This window comes from Sapajus apella, unplaced genomic scaffold (genome assembly GCF_009761245.1).
Source record: "Sapajus apella isolate SASKATOON/1434 unplaced genomic scaffold, GSC_monkey_1.0 scaffold144, whole genome shotgun sequence".
Lineage (NCBI taxonomy): Eukaryota > Metazoa > Chordata > Mammalia > Primates > Cebidae > Sapajus > Sapajus apella.
Window position 1 is genome coordinate 998,167 of NW_022437084.1, and position 22,179 is coordinate 1,020,345.

At 45.4% G+C, this 22,179-nt stretch overlaps 2 protein-coding genes across 3 annotated transcripts in view; one reads left to right on the forward strand and one right to left on the reverse strand.

Annotated features, from left to right (window-relative positions):
- Window positions 1-11,866, forward strand: part of SIGLEC5 (sialic acid binding Ig like lectin 5) — a 16,245-nt gene extending 4,379 nt beyond the window's left edge. For both annotated transcript variants that reach the window (XM_032264309.1, XM_032264310.1), the window contains 2 exons: window positions 450-531; window positions 11,124-11,866. In XM_032264309.1, the coding sequence (XP_032120200.1) occupies window positions 450-531; window positions 11,124-11,315 (274 nt within the window). In that variant the 3' untranslated portion in view covers window positions 11,316-11,866. The remainder of the gene's footprint in view (window positions 1-449; window positions 532-11,123) is intronic.
- Window positions 11,867-18,431: 6,565 nt separating this feature from the next.
- On the reverse strand, window positions 18,432-21,676 carry LOC116540783 (cytoplasmic tRNA 2-thiolation protein 1-like). The gene is made up of 4 exons (XM_032264524.1): window positions 21,599-21,676; window positions 21,370-21,436; window positions 20,726-21,292; window positions 18,432-18,955 (listed from the first exon to the last, which is right to left on the reverse strand). The coding sequence occupies exons 1-4, from the start codon at window positions 21,674-21,676 to the stop codon at window positions 18,432-18,434; spliced, it is 1,236 nt and encodes a 411-aa protein (XP_032120415.1).
- Window positions 21,677-22,179: the final 503 nt, after the last annotated feature.

Consider the following 22,179-nt stretch of genomic DNA (forward strand, 5'->3'; position numbering starts at 1 on the left):
CTTTTTCTCTCTTTCTTTTTTATTATACTTCAAGTTCTGGGGTACATGTGCAGATTGTGCAGGATTGTTACATAGGTATACACATGCCATGGTGGTTTGCTGCCTCCATACCCCTGTCACCTACATTAGGTATTTCCCCTAATGTTATAAATGGGACGTAATTAAACTTAAGAGCTTCTGCACAGCAAAAGAAACTATCATTAGAGTGAACCGGCAACCAATGGAATGGGGAAAAGGTTTTGCTATCTACCCATCTGACAAAGGGCTAATATCCAGAATCTACAAAGAACTTAAATTTACAAGAAAAAAAAAATTCCATCAAAAAGTGGGTGAAGGATATGAACAGACACTTTTCCATGGTCATTTTCACCATCTTAATGGGGGATGGGGCAGCCTGCTAACCCGTGCCTCAGTGGTCCCAGCTGCACTGTGTTGGTTTCTTTCCTTAGAATGAAAGCCCGCAGGAAGCATGAAGCTGGGAGATCAGAGAGAATAAGTGACGAAGACCCCGTTATGGGTACTGTCGCCTGGGTGAGTGGTTTGGGGATCCTCTCATGTTCACGTCCACTCAGAAAGTCTGGGCTGAGCTCCTCAGCATCCCACCAAACCCACTCCTCCCTCGTCACCTGGGAGTTCTCTTCTCTCTTGTTCTCCCCTTTCATATCCCGGGACGAGGAAATCGTTATGTCCCATCCAACCTTCTTTCCTTTTTTTCAAAATGGAGTTTCACTCTCGTTACCCAGGCTGGAGTACAATGGTGCGATCTTGGCTCACTACAACCTCCACCTCCGAGGTTCAAGAGATTCTCCTGCCTCAGCCTCCCAAGTAGCTGGAATTACAGATGTGCACCACCACGACCAACTAATTTTGTATTTTTAGTAGAGATGGGGTTTTGCCGTGTTAGTCAGGCAGGTCTTGAACTCCTGACCTCAGGTGATCCACCTGCCTCTGCCTCCCAAAGTGCTGGGATAACAGGCATGAATTACCACGCCTGACCACCAACTTTATTACTAAAACTAACCTGTCCTCTGCTCATCTTCCCACCCCCCCTCTACTGACCTCGGAACCCACCTCACCTCCTCCCTGCCTCCATCTCTCATTCTAAACGTCAGGCTGCCAGAACCATCTCCCCAAAACTATTACTTCTCAGCCAGTCTGAAGCCTCAATGTTGTTGTTTGTTCCCGTTGCTTAGAGAATCAGGGCCATGTTCCTTGTCCCACAGGGGCCACTTCAGCCTGTTTCCCAATCTCTGATTCTGCCCTTTGGCCTGGCCACGCTGGCCTCCTGTCTCCGTACACACTTGCTGTCTTACAACTTTGAGCCCTTGCAAGTACAGTTTCTTCCACTCTTCCTTCCCCATTTCCACCAGACTGCCTCATCCAATCCTCCCAGCTCTAATCTCAGTATCTGCCACTCTGGGAAAACCTAGTTGTTTCCATTCCCGTTGACATCTGCCCCTTCTCTTCCCTGTTTACAGCCCTGCACGCATCCCTGTCCCCGTCCCACATCACCACTGCCTTTACCTGTCTCCACCCCCTCATCATATCTGTGGAATTCTTGAAGGACAGGGGCTGGGGCTTCTTCAGCCCCTGCAGTTTTTTCTCATGCAGTTTCTATCCAGCACGTCTCCTCTCCTCTTTTATAAAGTTGGTCTAGTGCTGTCCCAAATGGAATTATCCAAAATGCTTAGTTCATGACCAAGCTGCTATCATTAGAACGAGCATCATTTACTTGTACTTCTTCATTTTTGTTCATAATATGATAAATGCGAACCCACCATCCAACCTAAGACCTAACACGCTGATGACAACTTACATCCACCTGTGCTCCTCCCTGATCCATTCCCAGTAACTGCTGTTGTGAATCTTGTCTTCCTAGTGTTGTCACATATATGTAGAGCTAACATATACCACTATTTAGTTTTAATTGCTTATGAATCTACAGAGGGTATCGTGTTCCATGCACACTTATCAGACTTGCTTTGTAGACTCAGTGTTGTATTATGATTCAGCCAATAGAAGTTGCAGTTGTGTTGACTTTTTCTGCTTATAATATATATAATTTTTGAGATGGAGTCTGACTCCATCACCCAGGCTGGAGTGCAGTGGTGCAATCTCAGCTCATTGCAGCCTCTGCCTCCTGGGTTCAAGCAATTCTGCCTCAATCTTCTGAGTAGCTGGGATTAAGGCATGTACCACCGTGCAAGGCTCATTTTTGTATTTTTGGTAGAGATGGGTTTTCTCCACGTTGACCAGGCTGCTCTCAAACTCCTGACCTCAAATGATCCACCTGCCTTGTCCTCCTAAAGTGCTGGGATTACAGGTGTGACCACCTATAATATTTTATTTGATGATTTTATCTATTACCTAAGCACAGACTGATGATACATATTTGAGTTGTTTCCATTTGAGCTGTTCTGAACATTCTTATTCCTGTCTCATTGTATCAACACGCAAGAGCTTTTCTTTAGCACTACCTAAAGATTGGGTTGCCGAGTCACCGGGCATGTGAATGGGCTTCTTTACAAGGTCATAAAAAAATGGCTTTCCAAGGCCATTGTATCCATTTATTTATACTCTCATCTATGCCTAGGAGATCTTGTTGATCTGCAATCTCTCCAGCACTTGCTGTTCTCAGTTTTCTCAATTTTGGGGGTTATTTAAATTATCTCCCTATGGTATTGATTTGCATTTCCTTGGTTAGCAATGAAGATGAAATATCTCTCTCTGTGTTTGTTGGCATAAGCACACATCCTCTGTCAAATGCCTGGTCACATCTGGGTTCCATTTTCCTGTTGGGTGTTTGCCTTTTTCTTATTGAATTTGTTGGAGGGCTTTATACATTTTTACACTATTTTTCTCATTATATGTGTTATAAATATCTTCTCCCAATGTGGAGCTTGTCTTCACTTCTTCTTTTTTTTTTTTTTTTTTTTTAGACAAAGTCTCACTCTGGCACCCAGGCTGGAGTGCAGTGGGGCGATCTCAGTTCACAGCAACCTCCGCCTCCCAGGTTCAAGCGATTCTCCTGCCTTAGTCTCCCAAGTCGCTGGGATTACAGGCACCCACCACCACGCCCAGCTAATTTTTGTATTTTTAGTAGAGACGGGGTTTCACCATATTTGCCAGGCTGGCCTCAAACTCCTGATCTCAGGTGATCCTCCTACTTCGGCCTCCCAAAGTTCTGACATTATAGGTGTGAGCCACCATGCCCAGCCTTGTCTTTACTTCTTAAAGGGATCTTCAATGAACACGAGTTCTTAGTTGTAATATAATCATATTCACAATTCCCTTCTTTTCTATTGAGTACCTTTTGGGTCTCATTTTAAAAAATTTTCTCCCATCCTAAGATTAGAAAGATATTCAAGTATAGTTTCTACTATAAGTTTTATGCTTTTCTTTTTAATTTTTTTTTATTTTTAATGTTGTGGGTACATATTAGGTATATATAGTTATGGGGTACATGAGCTGTCTTAATACAGGCATGCAGTGTGAAATAAACACATGATGAAGAATGGGGTACCCAGCCCTTCAAGCATTGATCCACTGAGTTGCAAACAATCCAGAAGCAACCTAAGTGTCCATCAATAGATGAATGGATAAAGAAAATGTGATGTCTATATATCATGGAGTACTATTCAGCCATAAAAAGGAATGAGATCCAGTCATTTGCAACAACATGGGTAGAACTGGAGATCATTATGTTAAGTGAAATAAGCCAGGCACAGAAAGAAAAACATTGCATGTTTTCATCCATCTGTGGGATCTAAAAGTTAAAAAAAATTGAACTGATGGACATAGACAGTGTGCTTTTCTTTTGATGTTTAAGTACTCAGTGTACCTAGGGTTGATTTTTGCACGTGGTGTGTAGTGTTGATCCATGTATGTTTCTCCTTCATTTCTGACCAGTCCTTCTCCCTTCTCCATTGAGCTCCATACCAATTCTGCCATGTTTTACAATTCTATACATATCTGTGGTCTCTTTCTGTGGCCTCTACTCTGTGCCAATAGTCAATTTTACGGTCTCTGAGTCACCACTGTCTATAAATTCAAAAATAAGTTCTGACATTGAGTACCGCAAAACCCCTTCCTTAATCTCCTTCAATAGTATCTTGACTATTCTTGGTCCTTTTTTTTTTTTTTTTTTTTTTTTTACACTTAAATGTTAGAATCAGGTTGTCAAATTCCAAAAAATACATTGACTCTATAGCTCAATCTGGAAAGAATTTATTTGTTTGCAAATTCATGCCTTCTTATCCACAACAGTAATAGTAGATCTCTCCCTTTAAATCTTAAGTGGGTTTTTTTTTTTTTTTTTTTTGATGAGATGAAGTCTTGCTCTGTCACCAGGCTGGAGTGCAGTGGTGCCATCTTGGCTCACTGCAACCTCTGCCTCCCGGATTCATGCAATTCTCCTGCCTCAGCCTCCTGAGTATCTAGGATTACAGGTGCATACCACCATGCCCGGCTAATTTTTGTATTTTTAGTAGAGACTGGATTTCACCATGTTGGCCAGGCTGGATCTGCACACCTGTCTCCCAAAGTGCTGAGATTATAGGCATGAGCCTGGCCCTTTAAGAGATATGTAGTGTTTCTTCACATAGGCCTTAGACATCTTTTGTAATTTTTCTTCCTAAATACCAGTTTTTGTGGCTCTTGTAAATGCTATCTTTTTTAAAGTGCATTTTCTGATTCCCTATCAGAATGTACTTCATTTAAAAATAGATGGGGTTGATTTTTTTGTAATTAAAAAATATCACAAGTTGGTTTTGCATGTGTCCTTTAGAATCTTCTTGCTTTGGTAGCTGGAGAATTCTTAGATATTATTTATAAGCCTGCTGATCTCTTATTTTTCAGTAATATAGATACCATCTGAAAAATTAGTGATATTCCTATCTTTAAGTGTCATGGCTTTTGCTGAATCAAAGCAGCTGGATTTGATGCAAATGTAATGCTATTTTCTTCAAGAATCAACTCATCCTTTTGGGCTTCAGGTACTGAGCAAGAAATACCTGTCCTCCTGTATACTCTGCAGATGCATTTTTCTTCTAAGAGATTTCAGATTTCAACAAACGACCCACTGTCCTGAATAATCACTTTCGTGAGGAAGTGAGGACATGCAAACCTAACCTCATCTGGCAGCGGAAGTCCATGTAACACCTCAGGCTTGGGGCAGTCTACAGAGGGTTTGAATGATAAACAGTTACTTTTCATTTCCACACCATTAGGCAACACAGAACTTCTCCTTTTTCTTTCCTTCATTGATGGGGTTGAATTTATCGGCTGGGTTCCTCTAGGGGCTTCACACTTCACTATAACTGCGCATCTCTTGGTAGTGACACCCACCTCCTCTGGGGTATCAGCTGGCTGGATTTAGAGAATTGTCTTAATTCTCTTGGCAAATGCAGCAAATGAAACTCAATTACATTTTTAATTGATTTCATATCTTTCCAACTTGCTATGCTCCCTTATTAGTTCAAATAACTCAAATAACTTGTATATAAAAAAAAGAGACCACAATTAATATCTTGAAGATATTTCAACTTGTTTTAAAAAAAAGAAAGAAGGAAATTGAAGTATTTTAAATAAATTTCTTTTTCAATTAAAAAAAAAATCACAAATTAGGCCAGGCTTGGTGGCACATGCCCATAATCCCAGAACTTTGGGAGGCTGAGGCAGGAGGATCTCTTGAGGCCAGGAGTTCGAGGCCAGGGGGTAACATCATGAAACCCCCTCCCATCTCTACAAAAAGAAAACAAAATCACAAATTGGTCTTGGGTATTATTTGGAATCCTTTGGGATTTCAAATTAGATAATTGTATCATCTGTAAAATAATAGCCTATTTCTTCCCTTTGTCCCTAAGCACTTCCTTCCTTTTTCTTGTTTCAATATGCTGGGTGAGATTGTAGTGAAAGTTGAATAGATACGGTGACCCTGGGCGTCTTTTGCTACTGCTGATTTTGAAGGAAATGCACTCCATATCCTGCCACTTAACTGGGTTTTTGTTAACTTTCATCAGGTTAAAGAAGTTCCTTTCTATCACTAAATAAGTTTTTATCATAAATTTCTATTGTATTTTTTGAATTCATCTACTGATAGGATTTTCTTCTCCTTAATCTGTAACCATGGGGAATGACAATTAAGATTTTCTAATCTGAAACTACGCTTGTATTCCTGGGAGAAACCCATATTGTTCAAGGCATGTTTTTTTAATACCCCAATAGGTTCAGTTTGATGATCTTTTGCTTAGCACTTTTGCATCTATATGCATGGGTCAAATATACCTGCCATTTTCCTTGTTCCTCCTGTTTCTTTTGTTTGGGCGTCAAGAAAATATCAAGAAATTGGAGATTAGTCTCTTTTTCTATTATCTGGAAGGGTGTGTATAAAATTGAAATGACTTGTTTCCTGAATGATTGATGTCACTTATCAAAGTACCTGGGCCTGGTGGTGTTGCTATGTGCAAGTTTCCTCATTTAATCATTTTATGTATTCTTCAGCGAGCTTTATTCTAGAGACCTGTTCATTTCACCTGAGTTTTATATATATTTTTTGACAAAAGGATATGAGTGGCATTCTCTTGTCTTTATATTATTTGTTTTTGCCAAGATTACTTCCTGGTTTTTTTTGTTTTTTGTTTTTTTTTTTTTTTGAGACGGAGTTTCACTCTTGTTACCCAGGCTGGAGTGCAATGCCGCGATCTCGGCTCACCGCAACCTCCGCCTCCTGGGTTCAGGCAATTCTCCTGCCTCAGCCTCCTGAGTAGCTGGGATTACAGGCACGCACCACCATGCCCAGCTAATTTTTTGTATTTTTAGTAGAGACGGGGTTTCACCATGTTGACCAGGATGGTCTCGATCTCTTGACCTCATGATCCACCCGCCTCAGCCTCCCAAAGTGCTGGGATTACAGGCTTGAGCCACCGCGCCCGGCCTTACTTCCAGTTTTAAAAATATTCCTGACATCAGTTATGTGTGACTTCTTTCTTTTTTTCTAGCTGAATCTTTTTAATTGCTTTCCCTATTTTATTATCAGTTTCAAGGAACCAACTTTTGGGATTGTAGAATTTTCTCACCGTGTCTTTGTTTTCTATTTTATTGATTTTTACTCTCATTTTCTCAGCATTTTCCTTCTACTTGTTTTGGTTTATTCTGATGATTTTAATAAATATTTAAGCCGGATATTTAGTTTGTTAGTGTATATCTTTTCATTCTCTATAAAAAGTAGTTAGGGATAAATTTCTTCAAGAACGTAATTTTCATTCCATTCCACAAATTTTGATATTTACTATTTAAATAGCATTCAGTTATGGATATTGTTAAAAAAATTGTGATTTCTTCTTTGAATCTTAAATTATTTGAAATTAAAAATTCCACAGGTATGAAGATTTTAAACATCCTTCATAATTAAATTCTAAGTAGATGCTTTCTAGTCAGAATACCTGGTTTTATGATACCTGTTTTTAAAATTTGTTGAGACTTGATCTGTGGCCTGTACAGAATGAATCTTCTTAAAAAAAATACACACCTACACATTTTGCTGAGATATTTTGACACCTTTCTCTCCCACACTTATCACAGATTTCCTGTTTTTCTTTCTCTTTGTCTCTTTTTATTTGAATTCTTCCTCCCAGTGGGTTTTCAATCTGGGTTCCTCAAGGCTTCTGAAGACTTAAATCCCTGAAAATTTATTTTATGCCTTTATATTTGAATTTTATTTGGCAGGATATAAATTCTAGAATTAAAGTGATTTTTCTTTGATGCTTTAACTCCACCCGACTGTTTCTTTCATCTAGTATTGCTGTTAAGACATCTTACGTCATTCTGGATCTCACGTATTTGTAGGTGATCCACTAGTTTTCCCTGGAAACTTTTATAATTTTCTCTTTGGTTCTGATATTCTTAAGATTCACTATCCTGTATCTATGCATGGGACTCCCTGCATCTTTCATCTTGAAGTAGTAGGGCCCTTTTTTAGCTGAGGTGATTCATCTTTCTTTAACTCTGCAAATTGCGTTTCCGCTATTTTTTTCAAATATTTATTTTCTATTTCTTTTTTATCTTACTTGAAAATTATTATTATCTAAATGTTAAAGTAGGGTTTTGTTTTTTTTTTCAGACAGTCTCACTCTATTGCTTAGGATAGAATGCAGTAGCACAATCTCAACTCACTGCAACCTCTGCCTCCTGAGTTCAAGTGATTCTCGTGCCTCAGCCTCCCGAGTAGCTAGGATTACAGGCACATATCATCACGCCTGGCTAATTTTTATATGTTTTTAGAGCCAGGGTTTTGCCATGTTGGCCAAGCTGGTTTCCAACTCCTGACCTCAAGTGATCTGCCCACCTTGGCCTCCGAAAGTGCTGGGATTACAGGTATGAGCCACCATGCTCAGCCAAAGTTTTCTATTTCTATCTTCCAGAAACAAATAATACAAACACAAGACCTTGGAGAAGCTAATGAACCTCCTTGGTTTTTTGTTTTGTTGTCTCTTATGGAAATAGGGCAATTAATATGCTAGCATCTGTCTCAGATTGTTACAAGGAGTGTTTAGTAAAGTGACAAGCTCACAGGGAGCTCACTTATATTACTTTTCCTTCCAACAGGGAACTGCATGAAGGGGAGGTATTTGGGTGGTTTCAGTTCACTTTTTGTCCTCATTTACAAGAACAGCATCTATCCCATAGCAAGCACTAGGCAAAGAGTTATTGCGTGACAGGAGGAACATACTGCATTATCCTATTTATTAATCTGAGCTGTGCCCTGTCTTTCAATTGTCAATGTAACCCTTTTTATTTCAATACCGCAAACTTATGATAGACATATGTCTTTATTTCTTCCTTGGGCTGCATAATGCTGGTGTGGATAGCCACGTTTTCATTTTATTTCATCTTTCTTGCACCTAATATAGGCAGCTCTCTCCAGAAAGTCTATTTTTTCTGACACAATGATGCCATTTTTTCCCTAACTCTGAAGTCCTTTTAAAAAACTTTATGGCTGGATATGGTAGCTCACGCCTGTAATCCCAGCACATTGGAAGGCCAAGGTGGGCCAGTCAGTTAGCCCAGGAGCTTGAGACAAACCTGGGTAACATGTCAAAACCCCATCTCTACAAAAATTAAAAGAAAACAAAACAAAACAAAAATTAGCTGGGAGTGGTGGTGTGCCTGTGGTCTCAGCTACTCAGGAAGTTGCGGTGAGAGGACTGCTTGAACCAGGGATGGGAGGTTGCGGTGAGACAAGATCAAACAACTGCACTCCAGCCTGGATGACAGAGTGAGACTATGTCTCAAACAGAAAATTTCTGAGTTACCATTTGAAGACTTGTTACTTTCAAGATGCTTTTCCATAGCATGATGAATAGGGATGTGAATGAAGGTGGGAGAGGGAAGAAATTACTTATTCGTGTCTGGGCACCATCTTTGTTGGGGGACTTAGGATCTGCTCCATTTTGTATCTGTTTTGTGGGACCCGGTTCCAGGATCAGAATTGCTGCCTCTCTTCTGGTTTGCACGTAAGATACCTTGTAATGTATGCTGCTGGTAGACATTTGCTTCATCTATAATCCACTCCTCCTAGCAGGCCATAGGCTGCCTAGGTCAGGGTCTATGTCTGATTTCTCACACTGTACGTGCCCAGGACCTGAAACAGGGGAGACAGGGCTGGGTTGGACTCCTGGCCTCACCATGTGTTAGATGAATAACTCTGGGTAAGCTACTTAACCTCTCTCCACCTCAGTTTCTTTTTGTGTAAGGTGGGGATAATTAGAATATCTTTCATACTCTTATGGTTTTTTTGTGATGATTCAATGTGGTAAGTCCTCAATAAGAACTAATCAATCACAGTTTCACAAAATTTTGAAAGAATGAGTGAATAGTTGAATTCACAGGAAATGCAAATGGAGAGGTGGGGCCAGGATTTGAACCCAGCCCTGCGTGCCCTGTGCCAGGTCCTGGGCACGTACAGTGTGAGAAATTAGACATAGACCCTGACCTAGGCAGCCCATGGCTTGCTAGGAGGAGTGGATTATCAAAGGATGAATTGATAAATGTCACATCAGCCCAACTTCCCCGTGGGAACCATTTGCTATATTTTCCTCAAATTTGGTGTTGAGGTCTCTCTCTGGGAGTGGTCATAAACTCTAGCCCTGCCTTGAATAGGAACCCCAGGGATTTGGCCATGACGTTCACAGTGTGACTTTCACAGAATACTCCTTTACCCTGGCACACAGCCTGCTGCCTAAGTGCCCAGGCTGTGACCAGGTTGTCCCTTGCTATCCTGGTAGATGCCTGTAGGTAACCCTCCATCTGGGCACCGAGGAAGGCGAGCTAAGCAGATCCCCCGTTCTCCTTCCTTGATGCCCAGATGGGGGGTTACCCACAGATGCCCTTGTGGCTCTCATATGACCTGTGTCCAGTTTATTCCTACCAAGACGCTTATTCTCTAGGAGAGCCTTGACCAGAAGAGAAGTTAGGTTCAGGTATGTCAGTCGGGTGGGACACAGAAGAGACAACACAACAACACACATAGAATAACAGAAGCAGTTTATTACTCACAGGTCCCAGAGAGAAGATGCCATAGCAAGCCTTGAGGGGCAAATGGAAAGGAGGGAACTGACAAGGACACAAGTGCTCATCCAGTGGGTAGGGAAGGAGAGAGAGAGAGAGAGAAAGAGAGAGAGAGAGATAAGCCAAAGCCTTAATTAGAGTCCAGGGGATCACCCAAGCAGGCTTCCCACAGGTAGTTCTAATTGGGGGTTTAGAGCTGGCAGGAAGGAGCTCTGCAGAGCCACACTGTGACTGACAGGTGGTCACCACCAGGTATCTGTGCAGCCCATGAGGGACACAGGAGTCAGGACACTAGTGAGTTGAGTAGGTTGCATCTGTATGCCCCACAGGGAGATGGTCATAGGAGGTGGTTGTATAAGGCAGACATCTGGATTAACCACCTTGGGCAACTGGGAGGAGGTAGAGACGGGAAATTATGTCCATGTGACTAAGCCCTGCTTCTGGCATGAGAAAGTCCAACTTATGGTCAAAATAAATCCCAAGGTAACATAAAAATATAAAAATGCATTATACTATGCCTGCCTCTTTATTCCCACTTTTCCTTCCCCTTTACTCAGGGTTCCAGGAAGAAGCCTTGTCCAGACAGCCCCGGAGACCAAGCATCTCCTGCTGAGGATGCCCCTCCTTTGGGGGAACAACAGGAGCTCCATTATGCCTCCCTCAGCTTTTCCGAGATGAACTTGAGGGAGCCTATGGACCAGGAGGCTCCAAGCACCACAGAGTACTCAGAGATCAAGATAAGCAAGTGAAGACTCACCCAGAGTTCAGTCCTGGCCAGCGGAACCACAGCCTGTCTGGGAGAAAGGAGAAGTCAGGGACCACTTGCTGAAGCACCAAGAGCCCTTGTGACAATGCTAACATTAACTGATGTGTACGTGCTCCAAACAGAGCAGAAAGAAGATAGATGATGGAATTAGAGAGGTGGGCTCAAACCTGGGCCCTGGCACTGTCATCAGGCAATTCACTGCATCCCTCTGTGCCTCAGTTTCCCACTCTGTAAATCAGAGATCATGCATCTTACCTCAAAGGTTGTTGTGACCATTAAAGAAATCAGCACTGGAAATCAGTCAACACGGGTCCTGGCACTGGGTGGGTCCTCAGTGCTTGCTGGTCTCTCTTCCTTAAACAGGAAGTTCTCTCAAGGCTGGGGATGACCAGGCACAGAAAACAGGGCAGCAGTATGTTGGTGTCAATCCCCTTGGCAGAACTCCTCAAAGACTCCTTAGGAAAGGACACACAGGGAAAATAAAATATAACATGGGATATTTATGTTAAATATGATTAGATAAATGCTTCAGTTAAAAACAGAGTCCACTTGGATGGATTCCAAGTATATAATCTTTACAATACATGTAAAGTACAAGATGGAGAATGCCAAAAGTGAAAGTATATTATGCCAACATTAATAAAAGGAAAGCTAGTGCAGTCCTATTTGGCCATACAAAATACACATTACTATATTGTTCCATTTGTATGAATGCTTGAAGCAATTATTCTTGCTTAAGAATATATACACAGGTATTATGCTTATGGGCAAAGGCAGGGAAAAAAAGGTAATCCCAAAGATCAGTAATGTGGTAACTCAAAAGGAAGGTTGGGGAGGGTGGGAAATGGAGGGGTTCTAAGGTTTCCGGGGTGCCCACATGTTCTATTTCTCAGCATAAGAGATGATTACATAATGTGAATGGTAAGTGTATTTTTGGTAACACAAATATAGAAAAATATTGCAGACTAGGAAATGTCTGATGTTCTGATAGTCATCTTTTCTTAAAATTTTTGAAGAAAAAATAATTTTCTTTGGAAGATTATGACAAAAAGTTAATAAAATCATCCTTCTTACCAAAAATCTTGATAGATTTGACAACATCAAAACTGAAACTATCACCAGGCTTGGTGGCTCATGCCTGTAATCCCAACACTTTGAGAAGTGAGGCAGAAGGATCACCTGAGACAAGGTGTTTGAGACCAGCCTGGCAACATAGTGAGACCCTGTCTCTACCAAAAGAAAAAAAAAGTTAGTGAGCATGGAGGCACATGCGTATGGTCCTCGCTGCTTGGAAGGCTGAGGTGGGAGGATCACTTGAGCCCAGGAGTTAAGAACAGCCTGGGCAACATAGTGAGATCCCACCTCTACAAAAAATAAACAAAAATTAGTTGGGCATGGTGGCAGGTGCCTGTGGTCCCAGCTCTCAGAAGATGGGAGGATCCCTTGTGCCCTGGAGGTTGAGACTGCAGTGAGTGAGATCACAACACTGCAGTGCAGCACGGGCGACAGAATGAGACTTTCTCTCTCTCTCTCTCTCTATATATATATATGTGTGTGTGTGTGTGTGTGTGTGTGTGTGTGTGTGTGTGTGTGTGTGGTGTGTATATGTGTATGTATATATATATCTATATATATGTATGTATGTATATGCATCAATAATGTGAGACCCGTGAAGTCAATTATACATCCAGTCTCTGTTTTCCCCTCTGTCAAATGAGAATTATTAACCAAACCTCTCTTAGGTTGGTTATGAAGATTAAATGCAGCATATATAGAAAAGCACAGCCCTGAGTCTGGAACTTGGGGAGATTCAGTGAATGTCCATCTCTTTCCTAAACCCTTATCCGAGAGGAGATCCAGGCACGGACTTGCTATTTAAAGCGTGGTCCATGAACCAGCAACATCAGCATAATCTGGAACCTCAGAAAAATACCTTGTTCTTCTTTGTCCCTTAGCCAGGCCAGCACCGTGATTCAAAGGAATGATCCTTAGGTCAACTAGCGGAGTGAGAGGAAAAGCACAGCAGTAAGTCCTTTTCCCTAACCTCTTTTTCCCGAAAGGGACCCAGCCTTTTCGAAGCCTCTCAGACTTAGGTGCCCTGCTGGCCTACAGCTCAGAACCTTGCGCCTGTGAATTTGTGTCCACGGCAGAATTGGGAGTTTCCTGAACTCAGCACAGTTACAGTGCAGAACCATGGACAGAGCCAACCCAGGGCTAGTTGTTCCCCAAATCGGCCATGGTGGATGGAGCGCCCCCTGGGGGTAGAACGCTGGCCTGTCTCAAATGCAGAGGTAAGGAGGTTGGAGAGCAGGGTTGGTGACATTCTGTTCTGCAGGGCAGAGGTGCTGGTCAGAGGGCATCCAAGCTCCTCTGCAGTCTTCCTATGAAGGCCCCCTCATTTTAGGGAAGAGAAGACTTAGCTTTAGCGAGAGAGTGCATTTCTCACAGGCCACTGGGATCCTTGCCTCTCTGGACTGACTCTGCCCTCACTCCTTCCAGGAAACCTTCTCTGTGGCAGGCTCCATCTCTTCCTCCCTTCCTTTTCCAGTGGGTTGATAATTTGCCCTTGCTTTGAATCCCTTATTTGTCCTGTCATGGTATTCTGAACAACAGAACATGATACGTGATCCTTTTTCATACCTGACTCTGTGCAAATCCTGAATCAGCTCAAATGAAGGAATGAAGTATCTATCAGAAGGCTGGTTGTGAAGTTATATTTGGAGCTGAGGGGTCGCAGAAACAAATTATAAGTTTTCATTCTACATGAATGGTAAGTATTTATACTGGGAAAAGGATCCTGGGGCCTCAGTGGACCACAGGATGGAGAAGGTTGTCGTGAAGGGCAGAACAGACAAAGCAATGTCGGAGTTAAATGGATGTGTGTTAAGAAGAGATCTGATAAATACTGTGACCATGGGAGGCCTACGGGGCTGAAGGAACTGTTGAGAAGTCAAAACTCACTCTGAAGTTGTGAGTTAAGGGCTTATCAGAAACCTGAGAATAAGCGGGGAGAGATACAAAAATTCAGTAACTTTCTAAACTCAAATTGACACCAGAAAAACCCCAGACATCACATCCGGGTCTGATGCTGGAGCCAGGGCCTCAGTTCTGAGTCACAGTCTCTGACCTTGCAGGTGAGTTTCAGTTCAGCCATCCCTTCTTATGAGTGTGATCAGGACTGGGGGTGGAGGGGCAGAGGAAGATTCAGTTTCAGGGCTCCTGGACTCTTCTGCTCTAAGAGAGGTCTCCAAGAGCTCTAAGTGAACAGAAGAGTGGGGGCATGTCCCACTCATGCTCTGAGGAGGGGTAGGAATGGACGCCTTGAGGAAGCAACATCTGAGTGAGGAATGAGATGGCAGGGTCCACTGAACAGGTTATCAGTAGGCCTGGGGTGAAAGGAGGTCACCCTTCACTTCCCTAGTAGTTGTTTGAGAGAAGAGGACTCCTAATAGAGGAACTTGGAGCAACTCAATCCAGGAAAAGTCTCTAGAAAAGTCTCTAGCTGTCCTCTTTCTGTCGCTGCCTTGATCTCCAGACAGAACAGACTTATCAGGTGCTGTCAGGAGTCGTCCCAGACTCACCCCTCTCCAATCCCAAGATGCTGCAGTTGCCCCTGCTGTGCATGTGCAGGAGTAAGAGGACTGCAGGAAATGTGACTTCACAGGAGGTCCTTGGTCTTCATTTTGGGGTACAGCTTGGAGAAATATGCAGGATAGAATCTGCAGATCTGAGATCTGAAGATGTGGTACAGGACAAAGCACCTCTGTCCTCATGCTTTGACTTCCATCTTGAAATTTTTGTGCTTACTCTAGAATAGCCTGTCTTTTGGTTTGCGGAAGGGGTCAAAATTTCCATGATCCTCCTATTTCCACAAACAGACCAGGTCAAAAGCTGCAGAAGAGGTGTCACAAACTACAGGCTGATTCTACCTCCTTGGGGACCTCTAGACCAACTCTTCACTGAGCAACAGAGATGCCAAGAAGGAGGGGAGCAGGACATTTTTCCCTCATGAGGAGAAGGCTTCTTGTGAGATAGTGCCACAAATAGAAAACATAACCTCTGAATGTGAAGGGTAGAGTAGGACCCTCATCCAAAGGGTTGGGTTGGGAAGGCATGAAGGACCCTAAGCTGAGAGCAGAGGGGCCAGCTCAGGGCCTGATGCAGAGGCCACTGCTGGTACCATACCCTCCTCTGTGCTCCAGGTCCTCCCTCTCCCCCAACCCAGTGCTGACCCAGATACCTGACATTCACATCCTAGGTATCCTGGAGTCTGGGTACAAGGAGGATCTGACTTCCCCATGCCAGAGACTGCTGAGGATATAGGACACCCAACAACTGTTACTGGCAATGGGTTACCCTGAGACACACCTCCCACCACCCACCCACCCACACTTACTGTGGTTGATGATCAGAAGAGCTTGCACCTTGCACCTGCCTCACTCCAGGATCCCCAGATAGACTCAGATTCAGTTCATGGCTATTGGCTCTGGAAAGGGGCCATCCTTACCTGGATGCTCCAGTACCAAACATAACAGAGTCTAAATTTTAAAGAAGAAGGCAATGACAAATCTACCTTCTTCAAGACCTCCAAACTCACAACTGGCCCCCAAGCATGAGAGGTGCCCAGAGTGGGACACAGGAACACCTAAGCTCTCTGTAAGTACAACAGATATGGAGCTGGCTCTAGAAAAGGATATGGTGGACGGAGTTTGTGGGGCCGAGAGTAACAAGGGCATGGGGACTCCTGACTCACCTGTTGGGTAATATTCCCAGTGTTGCCGAGAACACAGAGAAAGCAATCCTGGGGTGTATCTCATGAGTTGGGGGCAGTTTTGCTGATCCAAGAAAAATAAGGCCCACGGGGGAGCTCCTCAGTGGATGTCATCCCAGAACTGTAGAGGCAGTGGCACTAGACGCAGAATGCTCGGTGAATTCTCAGGTGAGATTAGTTTAGGTGACATGATTCTGATGGTGGCTGGCCAGGTCATTTCAAATAAACTTTCCTCATGGAAAATTTTTTTTGAAGACCTAAAAAAGTTGATAAAAATTTTCAAAATGTTTTGTGTCAATGGAGAGAAAATAAAAGGTTTGAAAGAAGTAGGAAGCCAAGACAGATGAGCCAATTATTTGGCGACACCATTTTTCCTGAAATAGGTTGCTGATTCCAAGCAGACACTGAGAAGCTGAGCAGAACGTTTGAGTCTCATGGGGATAGAATGATAAACGTTACGGCTGAGGGCTTGCCAAGGAAAACGGGCCCTGGTAAACACTGCAGTGCTGTGGTGGGGACCTTGCGGAGTAAGGAGGTGCTGGAACTAGATGATACCTCATAAGGATTAAAGCCAGACCAAATGTCCTCAATATCCGATCAAACTGAAGTCGTCTGCTTACCACAAGCAAGAGTAAATATGCCCTGAAAAAGATAACGTGACTCAGGGTTTAAAATTATCTCTATAGGTTTTCACCACTCTAGCAGACAAGAGTGTGGCCAGGGAAACAGCCACCAAGAGTTTTATGAGAATAAGGGGCTCACTAGAGGACCTAGAACTTAACGCAAATGTGGTAGACCTGGAAAGTCTTTGTGGAGTGACGCCTTGGAGAAGGCAGGACGATCATGAGAGCATCATTAAGCAGTTCAATTGAAGACAAGGTGTGGGTGGGCTTGCGGGGATATATGAAAAGCCAAGCATGTCCACTGTTACCATGGGACCCCAAAGGGGGATGTCACAGAAAGTTCTATGGAAAACTGTTGCCTATGTAGCTACTGCCTCTGTAAACACGGAGCCAAGCAGGTGGTGGTAGACTTGAAGCTGGTGTTGGTCATCCCCAGGGCTGGCAATTGGGAAGATGACGTGCATGTGGAGCAAAGCAGGGAAAGTTGCCTAATACGTTATGCTATTTTATAGTTGTTTATAAAAGGAGGGTAAGTCTGATACTAGTTACTCCATTCTGCCTGGTTCTTTATTATCATTCATCACATTCAGTTTTAATGGTTCTTTTAAAAATGTAATCATCCGTCTTCACGCTGCTAAGACATACCTGAGAGAAATTTTTAAAAAAGTAATCAAATACAATGGTGAATTTCTCTATTTTAGCATCTATTTTCATATGATGACAATTAAAGTCCATACCTAAAATTCATATCTAGAACACCTGTAATCACATCTGTGCTCTTGACGCCCAGCCTCTTGGTATTCAACCATTTTGTCATCTCTCCTGGCATGCTTGTAAACTTTTTAATTTTTAATTGAATTTCCAGGATTTTGTTTGAATAACTAGAGATTTTCTGGAACGCTGAAACTTTCTTCCTCTGGATTCTAGTACAATCTAGAATAGCACTGCACAGTGGAATTTTCTGATGATGGAAACATTCTTTCTGCATTGTTCAACATGGTAGTGTGGAGCACTTGAAAGGTATTTAAGGTGACTGAGGATTTAATCCTTAATTTTAATTAATTTAAAGGTAAATCAGCTCATGTGGCTAGGGCTACCCTATTTTTGCTTTCTGGCAAGTAGAATAGAGACAGATCCTTTAATCCAGCCCCAGACTGAGTGAGTTTGAAGATGGGTTTTGCTTTTACTTTTAATTTGTAACCTTTCTTGAGTCCTAACTAAAGGTTTGGGGCGTTTACTGGACCTCTCCTTATCAGATCCTGAACATCAAATTTGGTTTACCCAGTTCCATCAGACTGCTGAGAGAAGAGTCTAAGCACGTTGGGCTCACCTCAATGATCTTCCCTTCCTTCCAGGATTTTGGTCCCTCAAGTCCTGTCTACCTTGGTAGCCCCAGGCTTCATGATCTATTTGTATTTAATTTTATTATCATTTTTTTAGAGACAGGGTCTTGGTATGTTGCTCAGGCTGGCCTCAAACTCGTAGGCTCAAGTGATCCTCCTATGTTGGCCTCCCAAAGCGCTGGGATTATCCTGGCCACCGCGACTTCTGTCTCTAGCTCCAACTGTGACACTGCGAAAGCTCAGCTCAGGTTCCCACCGTCCTAGCTTCTGCTTTCTGCTTGCCTCCTTAGCCTTTTGAACCCTCAGGGAGAATGAGCTTCCCTTTTCTCTGGGATCCTGGCCAACTTGGTAGCCCTCCAATGTCATCGGATTGTTTTTGTCTGGGCCGGATCCCCGGGCGTCCCCGGCGTCGCCTGCTCGTCCAGCCCCCGGCGGCCCTTGCCGATGGCCAGGCGGGGCCGGCCGCGGTTCAGGCCGTCCAGGAGCGCGCAGGCCTGGCAGAGCGCGCGGCTGGCCAGAGCCCCGCAGCGGGAGCAGGCGCCGGGGCGCGGGGGCCGAGCGGACGCGGCCAGCGCCAGGCGCTCGGCGGAGTGCACGAGGTCCAGCACCGCCGACGGCCGCGCCGCCTCCAGGCGCTTGAGCAGGTCCCGGGCGTGGCCGCGGAAGGCCTCGGGCGCGTAGACGCACTCCTCGGAGAAGTAGTCCAGGCGGCGGAAGTGCGCGTACAGCACCACCTCCTTCTGCGACGCGAACTGCAGCGGGCGGCAGCGCGGCAGGGCGCCCCCCTCGCCCGGGGAGCCCAGGCCCCCGCCCCGGGCCAGCCGCCCCGCGTCGCCCCGCAGGAAGTTCATGAGCACGGTCTCCGCCATGTCGTCTGCGTTGTGACCTGGTGGGGAGAGACGGGAGCGGGTGAGCTGGGGCGCGGAGGGCGCTGCTGGTCAGGGAGACCCTCGGGGAACCGTGGGTCCATGAGGACCCAGAGGGAGACTGGGAGGGAGACCCATGGAGACCCAGGGCACAGTGGGACCGCCAGGACCCAGAGAGAGAGACCGGGAGAGGAGCGCGGACCATGGAAACCCAGGGCACAATGGGGCTCCAGGACTCAAGAGAGAGAGGGACAGGGGGAGGGAAAGAGGTACGATGGGGGGAACCCTGCCATGGAGACTCCCGGGAACCATAGAGCCTCCCGGGAACCATAGAGCAGCCAGATGGAGACTGCAGGTGGAAAGGAGACTTGAGGGGAACACAGATAAGCTCCTTGAGCGCCCCCTCATTTGCCCTCCGCCTACTGTATAGCAGGCCCTTCACTAGCTGTCCTTCCACGTAGGGAGCAAAAGTGTTTTCGCTGCAAACCCCATTTCAGCCTCAGTTAAAACTGTATTTCAGACTACACAAGAGAAAAAAAGGCCATTTAATGAGGATTCTCAAGAGAGCTGTTGACACAAGTGCCACTGGGAATACAGATCACCGGATTTAAGAAAGACCAGGAAGAAAGTTAGTGAATACGTAACACACCAGTCACCATAAAATTTAAATGGAAACCATCCTTATTCTGCATCTTATCTTATACTTGAGTCTGTAATTATGTAATTATAACCTGACAAGTGCTACTAAGGAAAATTACACAGAATGTGTGAATTTCTATCAGGGGGTCCTAGTGACGGGGAAAAGGTGGGGATTAAGGAAACCTTTCCTGAGTGAACTGAGACCCAAAGGCTCAGTGAATAACCAGGTGAAGAATGAATTGGAGTCTGTATTTCAGACTGTCTTGGTCTCTTGTGCATCATCATAACAGCAACATTTACATAATGTTTACTGTTTTTCAGCCTCTAGTCTAAGTGCTGTATATATAAAACTCATCCAATTCCCAACTTGAGGACCCAGATGTCATTAACATCCCCATTTTACAAAGGATGAAACGGAGCTTAGGTAATTTGCTCTAGGCTACACTGCTTGTATCTGGTAGTCAATGGACTATAAGTACTTATTGAAGTAATCACTGGGAGAAAATAAGAGAAACCTATTAAGAGAAGGAGTTAAGAGAGACCGTAGCGTTTCAGACTGTATGGCTTATGATGGGAGACGCCTCTTCACATCTCTCTCTGTGATGGGAGATACAAAGAAAGTCATTTCCCTCTACTAAAAATACAAAAATTAGCCGGGCATGGTGGCAGGCACCTGTAATCCCAGCTATTCAGGAGACTGAGGCAGGAGAATCGCTTGAACCTGGGGGACGGAGGCTGCAGTGAGTCGATTGCGCCACTGCACTCCAGCCTGCGCGGCACAGAGAGACTCCGTCTCAAAATAATAACAACAGCGGAGTACTCCGGCTTTAGTTCCTACAGGGTAGCCCCTCTATTTGCCAAGGTGTGTACTAAGATGATGGCAGAGACCCAGAGGCCAAAAGTCTGCCCTGCTCCATCCTAGGGAGGAACACGTACCACCCACAGGAGCCTTCAGTGGGCTCTGGCCCCAAGTAGGTGGATGACCGTTTATTTCCCAGTTGCTTTCTGGGATCCTTCCGCTAAGCCACGCCCAGGGTCTCCTTTCCCGCTTCTGGAGCATGCGCCCCAGTCCCCTTTCAGGGCCCGCCCCTCGTCCGCGCATGCTCCCCACTGCCTCCACTGCACCTATCTGCGGCCGCGCTTGTTCTCACTGATCGCGATGTTAGTGGCTCCCGCGCGGCGCGCCGCTTGCCGCTCCCCACGGAAGGTGCAGCAGTAGCGGCTGCGGTCGGAGCCTGCTGTTCTGCGGGCCACGGCGTCCGTCAGGCCCCTGAAGAGATCTTCGTAGGCCAAGATGGTGAGCGGCAGCTCCCAGCGCGCCGCCTGGCGACGCACGGCCGCCAGCGCCGCGTCCCGGTAGCCGCCGATGCCCTCGTCGACTGCCACGAGCTGCAGTGAGATGCCCAGGCGCGGCACCAGCGCGCGCAGCACGTGCGCCAGCACCGTGGAGTCCTTGCCGCCCGAGGCGCCCACGGCCACCACCGCGCCGGGAGGCAGCAGGCGACCCGCGAGCACCGTGTGCAGCACCTCGGCCTCAAAGGCTGAGCAGAAGCAGGCACCGCACAGCGCTTGGCCGGAGCACGGACGGCGGAGGGCGGCGCGTGCAGCGTGGCAGGAGGTACACGGTGGGCATTGCGGGAGGGGACAGAGGAGGCGGGTTACATGTGGATTCCGGATTGCAACGTCACTGCCTTTGAGGAGTTCCCTGGATAGCACCCCTGCGTGGAATAGACCAGGGGCAGCTGTGCATAGCTGCTCCTAACGCTGGGGACACTGCCTCCAGGAAGGAGTGCACTAGGCCGGTCCAGCCCGCTTCCCGTCTGCGCCTGCGCAGGCACCAGCGCGGCGCGGGCGTTCTTGGCCTGTGGTGGTTCGCTGTGCTCAGTGTAAAGATGGGATGGACTTTATTTATTTATTTATTTATTTTTCAGATTTTTTTCCTGTTGTGGGAATATGGCAAGAGTTGTCTAAGGGGGCGGAGAAAGGGATTAGGAGTGTGAAAAGGGAAGATTTGCGCAAAGCACATTCCTAGGATTGGGCCGCATCTCAGGGATGCAGAGTGGGCTTTTGCGCGCGTCCTGCAGCCGTGGGAGAATACGCATGCCCAGGCGGAGGGTCAAGGCCGTGCGGGGTGGGGTCTCTGTGCATGCACGGAGCTGAAAGGTAGCGGTTTCAGATAAACACGCGTGCCCAATTATCGGGACGTGGACACGGTGAACAGTTATGCACAATCGTCGGTCTGACACAAACACCCCCTCCTGCTGGATGGAGGGCAGGTAAGACCCGTGAGGCAAGCTCCCAAAACCAAGGAACGGAGCAGTCTTTGTGAGGCCATTGATAAGGAAGACTGAGAGTGAAGGGTGATGGTAGACACACCTTGTGTGTCTTGTGACCACCTCAAGCGTTGACCTTTGGTAATTGGAACTTATTCATTTGTTGATCCATTACCTATGTGCCGGGCCCTTTGACCGGCTGGCCAGATACACCGGGACACAGGTGTATCCAGCCTGGTCCAGAGATAAGGATGATAAATCTTAATGTGAAGGTATCAGATGTTAAGGGCTGCAGGAGCCCAGAGGTTACAAGTGCTGCAAGCCAGGACATG

Bases quoted from the DNA above. Each gene is read 5' to 3' on its own strand.
- LOC116540783 (XM_032264524.1), bottom strand. From the start codon at position 21,676: ATGCGTATTCTCCCACGGCTGCAGGACGCGCGCAAAAGCCCACTCTGC. The intron at 21,437-21,598 runs GTGCTTTGCGCA...GAACCACCACAG, and splicing joins TGCGGCCCAATCCTAGGAAT to GCCAAGAACGCCCGCGCCGC. The intron at 21,293-21,369 runs GTGCACTCCTTC...TATTCCACGCAG, and splicing joins AAGCGGGCTGGACCGGCCTA to GGGTGCTATCCAGGGAACTC.